Source organism: Myxine glutinosa, chromosome 8 (assembly GCF_964187855.1).
Source record: "Myxine glutinosa chromosome 8, kmMyxGlut1.1, whole genome shotgun sequence".
Lineage (NCBI taxonomy): Eukaryota > Metazoa > Chordata > Myxini > Myxiniformes > Myxinidae > Myxine > Myxine glutinosa.
The window spans coordinates 79947493-79964212 of NC_136268.1; the positions used below are offsets into that span (position 1 = coordinate 79947493).

General features: G+C 43.1%; 1 protein-coding gene across 3 annotated transcripts in view; it reads left to right on the top strand.

Annotated features, from left to right (window-relative positions):
* MAN1B1 (mannosidase alpha class 1B member 1) overlaps positions 1 to 16048 on the top strand; it is a 144034-nt gene extending 127986 nt beyond the window's left edge. For all 3 annotated transcript variants that reach the window (XM_068124690.2, XM_068124691.2, XM_078783432.1), the window contains one exon: positions 14357 to 16048. In XM_068124690.2, the coding sequence (XP_067980791.2) occupies positions 14357 to 14560 (204 nt within the window). In that variant the 3' untranslated portion in view covers positions 14561 to 16048. The remainder of the gene's footprint in view (positions 1 to 14356) is intronic.
* The last annotated feature ends 672 nt before the right edge of the window (positions 16049 to 16720 follow it).

Here is a 16720-nt window from a genome sequence, read left to right on the forward strand (position 1 = left end):
ACCCAGCTGTTCCTGGACTCAGAAACTTTTCCACCTTGTCAGGAGGAAAGGACACGGTCAACCCTCGACTCTGATTCTGCAACTGGACCTGACGGCATCAGCTCACGGGTCCTAAAATCCTGTTCTTCCGCTCTTTCACTCCCTCTCTGTTCTCTTCACCCTCTCTTTTGCTCAAGGTCAACTTCCATCTGCTTGGAAATCAGCCAACATCACCGCTTTGCACAAAAAAGGTGCAAAAACAGATCCTAGTAACTACAGACCAATCAGCCTTCTCCCAATTATCAGCAAAGTCATGGAATCCATCATTGCTTCGGATATGAAATCTTTCCTCTTCTCCAATGGCTTGATCTCTGATCATCAATTTGGTTTCAGACCAGGTCACTCTACTCTGGACATGCTGCTTCTGCTGTCTCAACAATGGATGGAGGTCCTCAATGCCAAACAGGAAATTAGAGCCGTCTCCCTCGACATATCACGTGCCTTCGATACGGTCTGGCACCCTGCTCTGCTCACCAAACCCTCCTCCTTTGGTGTCCATGGAAATCTCCACGCATGGCTGGCGGACAGCCTCTCCAGTCGTCGTCAACGTGTGGCCCTGAATGGGTTTCTCTCATCTCCTCTTCCTGTTCAGGCTGGAGTTCCCCAAGGCAGTGTTCTGGGCCCTGTGCTTTTTCTGGTCTTCATCAATGATCTCTCTGACTCTCTTGAAAATCCTCTCTATCTCTTTGCTGATGACTCCACTCTCTGCCGCTCCATTCCTCATCCCTCAGATCGGCAGTCTGCAGCCTCCTCACTCTCTGCAGACCTGGACAAAATCGCAGACTGGGCAAACAAGTGGAACATGTCTTTCAATCCTGACAAATCTCACACTCTTACGATGTCTCTCCGAAAAGACCGACTGGACAACCCTCCCATCTACTTTCTGAATAATCCTCTCCAAGAAGTTCTGTCACTCAAACTTTTGGGTCTCACTATCTGCCATGATCTTTCCTGGGAAAACCACATTTCCAAGCTGGCCTCCAAAGCCAGTCGCCGACTGGGCATCCTCCGTCGTGCCAAGTCCTTCCTTGGCACACCTGAGCTCCTCACCACATACAAGGCTTTCATCCGCAGCTCAATGGAGTACTGCTCTCCCCTCTGGGCTGGTGCTCCTGCCTCACACCTAGCTTGTCTTCACGCTGTTGAAACCAAAGCGTTCAGAATCATTGGAATCTCCCGCGATGACGCTATCTCCGAGGGCCTTTCACTTAATCACCGCAGGCAGGATGGTGGTCTTTCCGTCTTCTACCGACTCCTCCCCGGCCTTGCTCCCCCAGCTCTCTCTGGGCTCTGTCCCCCAAATATTCCTGCAGGTCGCACAAGACATGCCTGCAACCCTCTTATAGTAACCTGCCAAAATCAAGACTCTCTGCTCACCTTCACTCCTTCATTCCTCTTTTCTCCCGCCTCTGGAACAAACTCCCTCACTCTCTTCAATCCCACTCCTCCCTCCAGGTCTTTAAAACGGCTGTTCACCACCATCTCTTATCTTCCCCAATCCAAAACCTTGATCTTTTCTACCCCTGCTAATTTCACCCCAAATCCACTTTTTTGAGGTGACTTTTGACTTCTTTCCTTGAATTCCTTGGTGTCCTTGCGTTTTATACCTATCCTGCCTCCCCCCAGGCCCTCTCCCTCCAAAAACATCTCCCGATGTCCCTGCTCTCAAATGTTGTGTTTGTGTGCTTCCTCCCCTTCTCTCCCCATCTTGTCGACCGCTCCCCATTTCATATACTTTGTTTGCTTGTTTGTTTGTTTGATAAATGTTTGCTCTTTCACGAGCCTCGACTCTGTACACAAAAAAAGAAAAGAAAAAAAAAAGCTATGTTTTTTATTAATCTTTGTTTTTTATTCAGCTTTGTTGGTGATTAAGCTTTGTTGGTGATTCATCTTTGTTATTGATTAAGCTGTGTTATTGATTAAGCTTTCTTAATAATTAGGCGTTGTTATGGATAAAGTTTTGTTTTTAATTAAGCTTTGTTAAAATTAAGCTTTGGACAGTGGTTAGCATTATATGTGAATTGGTATGCAATCAGAGTGAGCATGGCCCTCATGTTAAGGAGATTGAAAAGGGTGTCAGTTGAACATTCATATTCAACAAGCACCCATTGATTATTTTAAACTTTTTTGTGGAAGCTGTTTATAAGAAATTTTGAAGGCATTTGCACAAAAAACGACTGCTTGTAAATTTCAATTGAACAAGCTCTGCTATGCCAATATTTAAATGTTGATTTATATATTTTGAATAAAAGTTGCAGTTTACACGAGCAGCTGTAACTCTTCATTGGGAACTTGTCATCACCAGATAGAAATTGGCATTTTGTAAGCCCATCTGATGGGGAAGGTTGCCAAAAGACGTGAAGCTGCTTTGCGTCACCAACATGTCAATCCTCTTGACCTCCAGATCGGGTCTGACTTATATCATGCAAATGCCCCATGGGGATAACAACTGGGCCAGTCTTAAGTGCTTCAGGCTCTGGGTTGGGCATTTGCGCATTCCTCTCTTCCCCCCCCCCCCCCCCCCCTTCCTTCCTCCCACCCTTATCCCTGGCCCCTACCCCCATCTCAACATCTTGCGATGCTGCCATAAAAATGGCACACAACATAGATCAAGGCCCAACTCAAACCACTTAAAATTAAAAAAAAAAAAAAAATTTTTAAACGTGTACTTCATTATCTGTAAAGCTCACGAATGTTTTCTCCCATTCTCAATACCCACTGTTTGACCGACAGGATTGTGCACTTACCTTTGAGCTGCCTAGTCTGTGTTTGATTCCCGGCCTCACTATAAACTGTTCAATTGGTGCTTAGCAGGCGGGACATTACATCAGAGCGTACTGTTGCTGGAAGTTTAAGATCACATGGTGTCTTTCCTGAAGAGTAGGGGAATTATTGTATCGTATCCTTGCCTGCTTAACTTCCTACCACTTTTAGTGGCATTTAAGGCCCGGCCAGCTGGTTCATGAAACACTTCGGCCAAAACCCTTCCCTCAACAGCCAACCGCAAAAGAAGGTGTGAATAATTGAGGGTGTTAAAGGAGTCGTATAGATGCTCAATACCAAATGTTGAGCATACATAGTATTGTGCTTAGCCCGTACTTCCCCACATAGCATATGACTGGGTCTTCACATCGCTTTTTTGTGTGTCAATGTGTCTGTGTCTATCCAGGCCATAACCTTTTTCCCCAATTTGAGCTTTTAGCAAATTTTCAAATAAACCCTTATGAGAATATGGAGAAGAGTAATTTATAATTGGGTCAAAATGTCAAAGGGCAAAGTTGCAGTAAGTACAAGGAGGCATCATTAGGCCATCCGGTGCACGTCAGCATGAGGCGGCCAGGTTTTGTAATCGCTTCCATGTTTATTTACACTACTGGTCAAAAGTTTTAGAACACCTCAATTTTTCCAGTTTTTATTGAAATTTACGCAGTTTAATGTCCCAATGTACTCTGAAATTAAGCAGAGAACAAATAAACAATTGGAGATAAAAAAAGAAATCATAGAATCATTTTGTTTAACAAAATTTAATTTAAAATTTAGACTTAGCAAAGTAGCCACCTTTTGCAGATATAACCGCCGAACACACTGGTGGCATTCTTTCTACAATGGAAATCAAATATTGTTCGGGAAGTTCTTCCCAACACTTGCAGAAGTTCCCACAAATGTGTTGCACTTGTAGGTTGCTTTGCTTTCACCCTTCTGTCCAGTTCATCCCAAACCAGCTTGATGGGGTTTAAGTCTGGAGACTGTGCTGGCCATTCCATGATTTGAAGCCTACCGTCTTGTTCTTTTCCTCGAAGGTAGTTTTGATATAGCCTGGAGGTGTGTTTAGGGTCATTATCTTGCTGTAGGATGAACCCCTGACCAACTAGGCGTATACCAGAGGGTATTGTAGGGTGCTGCAAAATGCTGTGGTAGCCCTTTTGGTTCAGGGTGCCAGTCACTCTGTGCAAGTCGCCGACTCTGGATCCAGCAAAAGAGCCCCAGACCATTACACGTCCTCCTCCATGTTTGACAGTTGGTGTCACACACTGAGGAACCATCCTTTCGCCTACTCGACGGCGTACAAAAACCCTGCGTGATGAACCAAATATTTCAAATTTTGATTCATCGGTCCATAAGACCTTCCAGTCTTCAGTAGTCCACTGGCGGTGGGTGCTTCATGGCACAGGCAAGCCTCTTTTTCTTATTTTGCCATCTTGGCAATGGCTTTCTTACTGCCACTCGACCTGTCAACCCTGCAGCTCGAAGTCTTCTCTTCACAGTTGAAACGGAGACTTGCTTACTTCGACCTGTGTTAAGCTGTGCTTGAAGCTGTTGTCCTGTGAGCCGCCTATTTACTTACATTGCTGCAGAACAGCTGTAAGTTGTTAACCCATTACTTGTTCCCTGAAGAAGGCCTTTTTTACAATATAACTGTGCAATTTACATTATTTTACCGTTTTTGCTAACCTAAACTTTTTTTTAACCTTGAGCAGTTTACTGCTTACCTTTGTACCATTTCAGGTTATTCACTGGACATTAAACTGCGTAAATTTCAATAAACACTGGGAAAATTGAGGTGTTCTTAAACTTTTGACCGGTAATGTATGTACCATTGAACTTAAGTGTCTGTCCAGGCCATAACCTTTTCCAATTTGAGCGTTTGTCATCAAATTTTCAACAAATCAGGATGAGAATATGGAGAACACTTATAAATTGGATCTTTTCGTTGCTAGAGGCATTATGTTTTTGTGTTGTCCATCCGTCCATGATAGGTTTTTGTTACCGGGGTAACTTGAGAACACTTGAAGGGATCCAAGTCAAACCTGGTGCAGATCTGTACAATAAGGATAAGATTAACTGATTCAATTTTGGGGTCATGAGGTCAGAGGTTATGTGAGGTAAAAATCCTGTTACCGCAATAACTTGTGAACCAGTGATGGGATTTTGACCAAAGTTGGTAAAAGTATGTATTGTGATGCAAAGATTAACTGATTTGATTTTGGGGTCACGAGGTGATAGGTCAAATGTCAGACATCTGTTTGGGTAAAAAATCTGGTACCAAGCTAACTTGTGAACCAGTCATGGGGGTTTCACTTAACTTGGTATAATTATATATTATGATGCAAAGATGAACTGATTAGATTTTAGGGTCAAGAGGTCAAAGGTCAGCGGTCATGTCAGGTAAAAATGTGCTAACTTGGGCACAGCTGAATGGATTAAAATCAAATTGATACAAGTATTATGATGATGTAATAATGTGGGCGGAGGCATATCAGTCGACGTCCTGATGTCGAAGAGTGCTGTTCTAGCATCTGATGAATCGCATTTTTTTAGGCTAAATAATAGACCACGGATTGAAAATAAACCCTCAGAGTCCATGTTAAGTTGCAATTATTTCGTTACCGCGATAATTTAAGAACGGCTGAAGGGATCCAAGTCACACTTGGTAGAGGTACAGTCGTGGCCAAAAATATTGGCACCCTTGCACCTTTTTCAAATAATGCACCATTTCTTACAGAAAATTGTTGAAATAAAAAAATATTTTGGTATCCACATATGTATTTTTTGGTTTGCAGTGGAACAAAACAAAAAAAGGTGAAAAAAATTCCTAAATCTTAGCTTATTCCACACAGAAATCCTAAAATGGCCGGGACAATATTATTGGCACCTTTTAGAAGTTGTTAGGAATAGATTTCAAGCAGGTGATTTTTCCTTTACTTTGGAATTGAACTCACCTGTGGTGAGTTGCGGGTGCCTGAAATATAAAAATCACTCATTAAACCAGTTTGAATAGAGAAAAGGACTCGTTCTGCTGTTTTGTGTCATTGTGTGTACCGGAATGAGCATGGAGAAAGGAAGAAAACCAGAGTATTGTCTGAGGAGGTCAGACACAAGATTGTAGCCAAGCATGGACAATCTCAAGCCTACAAGTCCATCTCCAGAGACCTTGATGCTCCTGTGTCCACCATACGCAATGTTATCAGGAAGTAGGCCCATGGCACTGTAGCCAACCTCCCTGGACGTGGCCACAAGACAAAACTTGCTCGAAGATTGCAGCGAAGGATTGTTCGAATGGTGGAGAAAGGACCTCGATCAACTGCCAAACAGATTCAAGCTGACCTTCAGACACAAGGTACGACAGTTTAAACTCGCACCATCCGTCACCAACTCGATTAAAGGGGCTTCTTTGGTAGGAGACCCAGGAGGACCCCACTGCTAAGAAAAAAGAAAGCCCAACTGGAGTTTTCCAAAACACACCTGAACAAGCCAAAATCCTTCTGGAAGAATGTCCCTGTGGACAGATGAGACCAAATTAGAGCTTTTTGGTTGAGCACATCATCTCTATGTTTACAGAAAACAAAATGAAGCTTTCAACGAAAAGAACATCTTCCCTACAGTCAAACATGGAGAAGGTTCAGTGATGTTTTGGGGTTACTGTGCTGCCTCTGGCAATGGGTGCCTTGAATGTGTGCATGGCATCATGAAATCAGGAGATTAGCAAGGCATTTTGGAGCGCAATGTTCAACCCAGTGTCAGAAAGCTGGGTCTCCGTTGAAGGTCATGGGTCTTGCAGTTGGACAATGACCCCAAACACACTTCAAAAAGCACCCAAGAATGGTTCAAGACAAAACGCTGGACTGTTCTGAAGTGGCCAGCAATGAGTAATGAGTCCAGATCTAAATCCCATTTAACACCTGTGGGGAGATCTGGAAACAGCAGTTGGGAGAAGGCACCCTTCAAATCTGGGAGAACTGGAGCAGTTTGCACAAGAAGAGTGGGCCAAACTTCCAGTAGAGAGGTGTAGGAAGCTCATTCATGGCTATTGGAAGCACTTTACTGCAGTTATTTTGTCCAAAGTCTGTGCTACCAAATATTAAGTCAAGGGTGCCACTAATTTTGTCAATGCCATTTCTTTTTATTCTCTGATTTAAAAGGATATATTAAGTTCTGAATCAAAACAAAGGTTCTGTAATATTTACAGTGAAATAAAGAATTGTGGAGACCAAATACTTTTGTCAATTTCAACTTATTTTTTCGAGAAGATTGCGAGTTATTTGAAAAAAAGTGCAAGGATGCCAATATTTTTGGCCACGACTGCATGTATAATGATGTAAATATGAACTGATTAGATTTTGCAGTCAATATGTCAAAGGTCAGTCTTTAATAGGGTTGTAACTTGAGAATGGCTGAAGGGATCCAAGTCAAATTTGATACAGGTATGTATAATGATATAAATATGAACTGATTACATTTTGAGGTCAAAGTTCAGAGGATATATTTCGTTAAAAAGTATGTGACCGGGCCAACTTGTAAACCAATGATGGTATTTTTTACAAACTTATAAGTATATATGATGCAAAGATGAATTGATTGGATTATGGCATCAAGAGGTCAAAGATCAGAGGTCTTGTTAAGTTAACATCATTTCGTTACCACAATAAGTTAGGAACAGCTGAAGGGATCCAATTCAAACTTGGTACAATAATGTATAATAATGTGGATGGAGGCATATCGGTCAATGTCGTGAAGTCGAAGAGTGCCGTTCTAGTTTCCTTTCTTTTTTTAGCTTTTGTTTTTGTCAAGTTTGGTTCTAATACAAAGCGGACGAGGACAGGGATTGAATTTTGAGATGCTTTTTGTCGTTTATTTTTGTTTGCATTTGCATGCCAAATGTGGACTTGTGCATACAGTACATTAATCCTGCTCGTTTCCGAATTACTCAATCAATGTTAAACTTGCGATTAAAATATCCATGTGTAGGATGAAGAAAGTAACAATAATTGGTTTCCAGGTTTCCAACCTCTTGCTCGAGTTTCCAACCACACTGACTGTCATGTTTCCTTCAAGTCGGCAATGATATCGCCCCAACTCGTAACCCAGTTTCAGCAAGGCGATTTGATCCATCACTATTTATATTGTTGCGGATCTCTCGAAGCCCGTCGATGTACAGAGGGGGGGTTAAACCCCTTTTCCCCCTCGGGTCTTCGAGTCTACGAGGCCGAGTCGCCACTCCCGCAGCGAGCGTGGAAAAGGGTATCGGGTCGATTCCACACGTACCTTTAGTACCCACGCTGCCACGAAAACGGGGACCGGACCTCGCACAAGCCACACTAATTGAATACGCCAAGCGGTTTGCGTATCACGTGACTCGTGCCGTTACTTTTATTGAACCCGATTCGAGCGGTCTTATTCGTGCGATGCTAGGCCAATAGATGGAACTGACGGGGACGATCAAATAGAAGGAAGAACAGGTTTATTTACAATGTACAGGGCGAAGAGACACAGAGCAGGCTTAAGCAGTCTTAACTTATCCCCAGACAAAGGGCCCACTCACTCACGCGGGGAAAAGGAGGAAGAACAAGTTCACGTGGCCAAACACGTCCTGGCGCCGTTCACTCCAGACAGCTCGCCCGGCGTGGCCCTCGCTTGTTCACGGCACGTGTGCTGGGAGCGCAGGCAAGGAGATCGCGCGTCTGTGGCCCGGAATGGGTCATCTTCGCACAGCGCGATTAATACAGGCAGCAGCAGAGCGCAGGGCACGGGGAGAGTTCGTGTACAGAGGGTGATAACAAGCAACTCGATCCACTCGTGGCTTCAATGTCTCTTTGATCTCTGACTTAACCACCACGACTTTTAGGGCACACTCCACTTTTACCACCACGTCTCTCCCAGATCTGTCTGACTCTCACTCTCTCACTGGGGCACTCCCTCTCCGACTCTGGCGCGTTCTCTCTGATTCTCTCTCTCGCGGGGGGCTCGGGGCAGGGTTTTATATGCCCCCCCCCCCAGCCTTATCCGAATGTTCCAAGCCCCTCCTCTCACCGCCGTTGTGAGCCGCTCCGATTGGCTGCTCGCTGCTTACTGGCCACTCCCCCTGCAGCTCCTCCCTTCGGCCTTGCCAGACTTGTTCCAGGCCTAGCACGTGGCATTCCAGCCCAAAGAACACCTAACTCACTGGCCTGCTCAACGCAAACTAACACAGGAAAGGAGACTACGCTTACATTTACTAAGAAATAACTGAACTACAGCGAGGCTACATGTTGTGGTGCAACTACCTACGAGGGGGGGGGGGGGGGGGGGGTCATTCTTTATTCACAAAACCGCAACTATATATATATATATATATATATATATATATATATATATATATATATACACAAAGAATTAAGTTAAGCACCCCTACACAACGAATTAAGGTAAGCACCCCCTAATATATATTCTTTGTGTATATGTATACATTGGCATATATTCTAAGGTATGTGAGATCAAATAATGATTGGTATGACATTAGCAATTATCCATTGATGAAATGCAGATGTGTGCACTCGTAGGGTTGAGTTGGGTTGAGTAGTGATCCGATCACGTGGGTCCTACACACGTTATTGACGCAAAGATCGCTAGAGGTCTTCTCAGAACAATGACTGTACGTTAGAAAACATATACGTCATCCACACTGTCCGTGATGGACCTATAGCTCCATACTTAAATTGAGGTGTAAATATGCCTAAATTTCCCAAAAAATTTCACCTTAAATTATTCAGAATAAAATAATGAAAACGGCATGATTGTTATGTTTTTATGTGACCATAATATCACTTCTCCAGAAAATATAGCAATATCATGGGTATATTACACTGTTTTGACGACAACAAACTTGTAATGTGCGAGGTTGTAAAAAAACGGGGGGGGGGTGCTTAACTTAATTCTTTGTGTATATATATATATATATATATATATATATATATATATATATATATATATATATATATATATATATATATATATATATATATATAGTTATATATATATTTATATATATATATATATATATATATAGTTATATATATATATATATATATATATAGTTATATATACAGACTTGGCATTTAATATGGAATATTTTTTTTGTGGGGGTGAACTTACTTTTCAAGATGACTTAGAACCAAAAGTTCATTGGAATTATGTTGAAATTATTCTAGATTTTGTTAATGTGACCTTTAAAAGAAACAAAAACCACATTTGACATTTCGAAGTAAATAAATTGATCCTTGAAAGTGATGTAAACTGATATCGAACTCAATTCACGGACAGTACTGTGTTAAACTTCTGTGCGTTTTCCAGAAGTATCTCTTTATTTTGCACATTGGCCAAAATTCTTTTTAACAAAAAGAAAAGTTAAATTACGACTGGGATTACGGACAGTAAAATTACAGTTCAGTACTTTGTGTAACCCCCACGAGCATTCAGGAGAGCACGTACACGTTGAGGCATGCTGTTCACGAGATTTGCCAAGGTTTGGACAGGAATCGCTTGCCATGCAGTTACAATAGCCTGCTGCAATTCACGCACAGAGGCAGGCTGCTGGTCCAAGTTGTCGATTTGACGCGTTAATTCTGCCCACAAGTTCTCTATCGGATTCATATCCGGGGACATGGCAGGCCACTCCATATGCTCTACACCACGGTCAGCAAGAAAGTGTTGGATCATGCGAGCACGATGAGGCCGTGCATTGTCATCTTGGAAGACAAAGTTTCCTCGAAAGGCTGCACGAACAAATGGAAGCAATGTTTCTTCCAGAATGGCCCTGTGCTTGAACTGGTTCAGGTTTCCATTCAGAACAACCAGGTCAGTTTTGCCCCCTGCATGAAAAGCAGCCCAAACGGTCACCCCACCACCTCCAGCTTCGACTCTTGGCACTATACAATCTTCGTTGTAGGCTTCATGCACTTGTCTGCGCATTCGGACGCGGCCATCTTGACGATAGATCAGAAATCTAGACTCGTCACTGAAGATCACGTGATTCCAGTGTCCTGGCTGCCATTGACGGTGCTCTCAGGCCCACTGCAATCGGCGCTGGCGGTGTTGTCTGGTCAGACGTGGCTTTCTCAGAGGACGCCTGGCACGATAGCCTGCTTGAACCAGTCGTTGGTTGACTAGCCTTCTGGATACAGGCACATTTGTCAGTTGCTGCCACTCAGCCCTAAGCCGATTAGCTGACTTGGTACGGCCATTGCGGACTAACCGGTGCAGCTGGCGATCATCCCTCCTTGTGGTTCTGCGGGGACGTCCTGGCCTCGGTATTGGAGTAGGGACATCCCTCTGAGCATTTCGTTTCAGGATATTTGACACCTGACCTTGAGTGATGCCATACTGCCAAGCAATAGCACGCTGTTTCATGCCGGAATTTCGTAAAGCCACCACTAAATGACAAACAGCATTGTCGAGTTGATGGACCATCTCCAGGGGAAGCGGCAATAACTTTTGTAGACATGCAGCAGTTGTTTTCCACTAATACAGAACGCAACAACCTTTATATACCCGATTGTGAAGCCAATCGTCAAATGTACCTGTCCGTACATTTTGTCACACCACCTGTGATATAATCCTGTTATTGACTTCTTGCTGTGACAGACAATCAGTTACATGGTGCTTTTAACAAAGAAATCACCGAAGCGTAAAATAAACTCACCAGATTGATATACTGAGTTCAGAAAGTAAACCCAAGTCAAGAAAAAAAAAATATTCCATATTAAATGCCAAGTCTGTATATTTATATATATATATATATATAGTTATATATATATTTATTTATATATATATATATATATATATAGTTATATATATATTTATATATATATATATATATATATATATAGTTATATATATATTTATATATATATATATATATATATATAGTTATATATATATTTATATATGTATATATATATAGTTATATATATTTATATATATATATATATATATATATATATATATATATATATATATATATATATATATATATATGTATATGTATATATATATATATATATATATATATATATATATACACACACACACACACACTGTTGTGGTTTTGTGAATAAAGAATGACCCCCCCCCCCCTCTTAGTTAGTTGCACCACATGTAGCCTCGCTTCGTTCAGTTATTTCTTATTCAATGTTAAGTATTGTCTCCTTCCTGTTTTAGTATGCATTGATGCAGGTAAGTAAGTGTAGGCCTCATTGGGCTGGAATGCCATGTGCTAGGGCCTGGAACAAGTCTAGGAGGCCCGAGGCAGGAGCTAAAGGGGAGTGGCCGGTAAGCGGCAAACAGCCAATGGGAGCTAAAGGGGAGTGGCCAGCGACGGCGGCCAGGGGAGGTGCTTGGAACATTCGGTTGTGACTCTGGGGGGGGGGGGGGGCTATAAAACCCGGTCCGGATCCCCGAACTCTCTCTCTCTAGCGCAGGACTCCGAAGCACGAACTCTCTCTCCGTGGCCAAGCTCCCAGCTCTCTCTGTGCTCTGTGGTCGAAGCACGAACTCTCTCTGTAGTCTGCGTTCTGCCCCTGCTCTGAGCTGCCCCTGTTATAAGCGCTCTCGCAGGACGATCTCTCCCGGGGCCCGAGACTCTCGCAGGACGATCTGCATGTGTGCGTTTGCCTCGCTGACATCGGGACACGCCGGGCGGATTCTCTTGCGTGCACAACTGGAGGCCGACGTCCGTGCCGTGAACATCCTCAAGGGAACGCCCAACGAGCTGTCCGGGGCGAACTGCACAAACGACCGTGCTTGGGCGCGCTCTCTTCTCTTCCTTCCTTTCCCCGCGTGAGTGAGAGGGCCCTTGTCTGGGGAATTAAGTTAAGGACGTTGAGTTTCTACCCTGTGTCTCTTTGCCCTGATCATTGTACAAATTATAAATAAACCTGTGTTCTTTGCTTCCATTTGGCCGTTCACGTGTCTTCCCAATTGGCCTCGCATTGTACGAGATAAAACCGCTCAATCGGGTTCAATAATAATTAACGGCACGAGTCACGTGACACGCAAACCGCTCGGGCGTATCAGACCAGCGTGACTCGTGCGAGGTTCAGCCCCCCGTTATCGTGGCGGCGTGTGTATTGAAGGTACTCGGGGATTATTGAAGGTACTCGGGGATTCGACCAGAAAACCTTCCGCACGCTCGCTACGGGGTTGGCGGCTGGAATTGCTCAGCAATCCGCCCCCCACGAGTGTAAAGTGGGTAGCGGACTCGAAGGCCCGAGGGGGAAAAGGGTTTGACCCCCCTTTGTACTTCGACGGGCTCGAGATCCGCAACTAACTATATATATATATATATATAATCGGGAGATTAAATCAGACGCGGACGTAGCTTCAGGACGGTCGATCTTTAATTCTCGACAAGCTTTCGACCAACAACGGTCTTCTTCTTAGTCGTCCCCAAGTTCAGTGGAACCAGACATTTGAACACAAATAATAAAAGACAATTCCGGAAGTGGTCGAAGTTGGCGGTAAGGCTTCTTCTTCTTCTTCCTGTTCGTCATCATACTTAACTCGGAAACGTGATGAACGGCACATTCACCAGCATATATTAACGAAAAGGTAATATGATGATTTGACATTTGTGATTGATTCTGATGTATTTGCTTTTCCATTATATTTGTCCTCATTTCAAATATGTTCACGTTTCTTTTTCACTTGAGCAACGCCAGGTACTCCAGCTATAAACGCTTTTACACTTTACTCGGGATACAAATACAACTTTGTCTGGGGGGTAACATAGGCTGTGTGGCCGCAACCTCATTCGGGGATGTGGGGGACCGGAAGAGGGGCATAAATTCTCCATATAAATGTGTACCGTGTAGCGCCACCTGGTTGGTGATGGTGGCAGAGGGTATTACAATTTCCTTTTTTTACCTGGGCAACACTGGGGTTATGAAGCACTCTTTGCATGGGAAAAAATTTCCTCCTTCCCTTCCTCCCCTTCCCCAAAACGGAGGGGCCTGTCAAAGCCACCCCACCCCACAAAAGATGTATATGTAGTATATCTTTCCCCTTTCTCTCCCCTCACCTCCCCACCCCTCCCCTTTCCACTCCCCCCCCCACCCCCCACTCCCTTCCTCACCCCTCCCTCTCCTGCTTCCCCTCCTCTCCCTGGCAATGCTGGGTACTCCTGCTGGTTTTAAATAAGGTGGGGGTAAAGACACTGCATCAACAGTGGTAAACTTCTGGATATTTATTTGAAAACACTGGAACACAAATCGCCTTTTTGCACTTTCAAAATTCTTCAATTTAGAAGTACTTGGCCAAAATATTACGGAATTTTACGTCATCACCATTCATGGTTGCAGCTCACAGACCCCATCCCATCTTTCTCTTTTTCTGTGTGGGATAGGGTGTTCTATTAACTTTCTAGTTACAGGTTGTTTTAGAACTGTGGATAAAATTGATTGGCTGGCTTTTAAGGGAGGTTAGAGAGTGCAAGCCAATTTTGTTTCATGCGTTGCATATCTGCGAGGTGATGCTCATTGTGACCGATTCCAAACTGTCATTACAGGTTCCTTCTGGAGGCTACACTTCAATAGCGAATGTGTGCAGTCGCGACAATCCTCAACCTCGTGATAAAATGGAAAGCTTTTTCCTAAGTGAGACCCTCAAGTACTTGTACCTTCTATTCTCGGATAATCTGACGCTGATTTCACCCGACACGCACGTGTTCAACACTGAAGCACATCCCTTGCCCATCCATACAGAACCATGAACCATTTCTATCGTGACCTTAAAGTACTCGTTTTCTTGGCTTGATGAGCACACAGACTCATAGCTTTGTTGCTATGACTTGCACAGACATTGCAGACTTGGCTCGTACGGTCCACACCATGAGGATGAGAGATTTATGCTGCTTGTGTTTATATGGGTATATCCACCTTCTCCACTCCTTCCCCTTTCATCCCCACAATGAAGTGATGTTAAACGTTGCTTCCAGGTTTTTCTTTAATATTTGTTAACTTCATGATGACAAACTGGCTGCAACCAACGCATCCATGAGTAGCCAAAATGTTATTGTGGAGTATGGTCTCATCCTCAGGGATGGAATGTGGTGAAAATGCTTCCATTGATGCCATAGTGCATGAGAGGAAAACAAGAATGGTGCATTATTACTCTCACTTTGTGGTCGTGCAACTTATTGTTGTTTGGTTTGTTGTTGTTACTGTTGTAACCTGTGTGGGATATTAGAAAAGCTGAAATAAATTTTAGCTTTCACTGCCAGTGAAATTGCTGCCAGTGATGGTTCCAATTTAACTTCCATTGTAACACTTCCCAACTTCCACCCAAATGTATCAGCGGATAGAAATGGAAGGTCAAGAATCATGATCTCACTCGGTGATTTATTTTGTTTGATTTTTTTTTTTGGTGCTTATTTTATTTCTGTTTGTATTTTTGTATGAAATTCGCCAATGTTGTTATCATGCAGCATTATGATGTCTCGTGACGCCTTGAGAAAACTGTAGGAATGGTCTCGTGCGGAGTGAAATACCACTCCGATAGCTTTCGGTGAGTACTGATGACTCAAATAACGTTTGAGTGCACAACAAACATTTTGTATACTTCACAACGAGCATGTGCAAAACATTTTTTTTTTTTTTTTTGGGTGCAATGGACACCACCCAAATTGATTCTGAGGAGGTGTGAGGGGATGGAGTGGTATTTTATCATTCCACTTGTGTTTGAAACTGCTGCTGTTTTCTTTTGGAATCATGAGGTTGTCATTATGGGGTGAAATTATTAAATTGTCATGTTGGAGTTATCCTGGAAAAACGTCGGTTTGAGATTAGTTTTTATATTAATTTTCCGAATGAATCGACATTCCCACTGGCCTTCCCTTTGTTGTTATATTTTGCCTTTTGTTTTGGAATAATTTAAGCTAATTCTCCTACTATCACAGGTAGAATAAATCATAATTTGCACAATCGATTTATTTTTCTATGTGATTGTTTTTTAAATAATGTAATCTTGTTTCTGTGAACGTACAACAATAATTTGTTCTGTTTGGTTTACCCACTGGAAAAATGATGACTGTGATAGACTGCCTGTACAGGTTAAATTAACTTTGTGATTTCAATCCAGGTACCGTTGTCATTATTAACGTGATGACACTGAACCCCTTAGGAAACGAGAATTGGCAGGGGACACATTCCTTTGTAGTTGTACGTACAATTGAAGATCAAATAAAATGAAAATATTCGTATCTTTGAAAGAAGTAATTCTGTGCTTTTTATTCCATCTTTCATCTGTCCGACGTGCCAGAGGTGATCTACAGCCTTGACATGGTCGTCAGGCCTTTGAAGTGAAAGCCGAGTTGAAACATAGTTGTGTTAACTTGGTCGATTTAATCCATCTTTTTTTTTTTTTCCCCACATTTGGTTTGTCTTTGGATGAGGCCACCACCTTGCTCGTGTCTGTGTGGATCGTCATCTACATGATTGCTTGATACCATCAGGTTATATGTAATACCCAACGTGCAGTGCTGAGGCTGGCAAGTGCATAGGCTTTAAAAGAAAAAAAAAGTTTTCAACCCACAATTGACATTGCCTTCTTTCAAGAGATAGTCATTCCTGGCATTTTAGGACTGACAGGAGAGCTTGGAGGTGGCATACTCGATCTTGGGCTGTTGAGCCTGAGTTCAATTTCTGCTTTGACTTAAATAAAACTGCCTGGGGTTGAAAGAGGGGTGGGGGGGGGGGGGGGGGGGGGTGTGTGTGTGTGTGTGTGTGTGTGTGTGTGTGTGTGTGTGTGTGTGTGTGTGTGTGTGTCCGTGTCCGTGTCCGTGTCCTGGGGAGAAGAGGAGTCAGGCCTGGACCTTTAATGTCAGGGTTCCAATGGTACCATTTTTATTATAATAAGAGGGGGAAAACCCGTC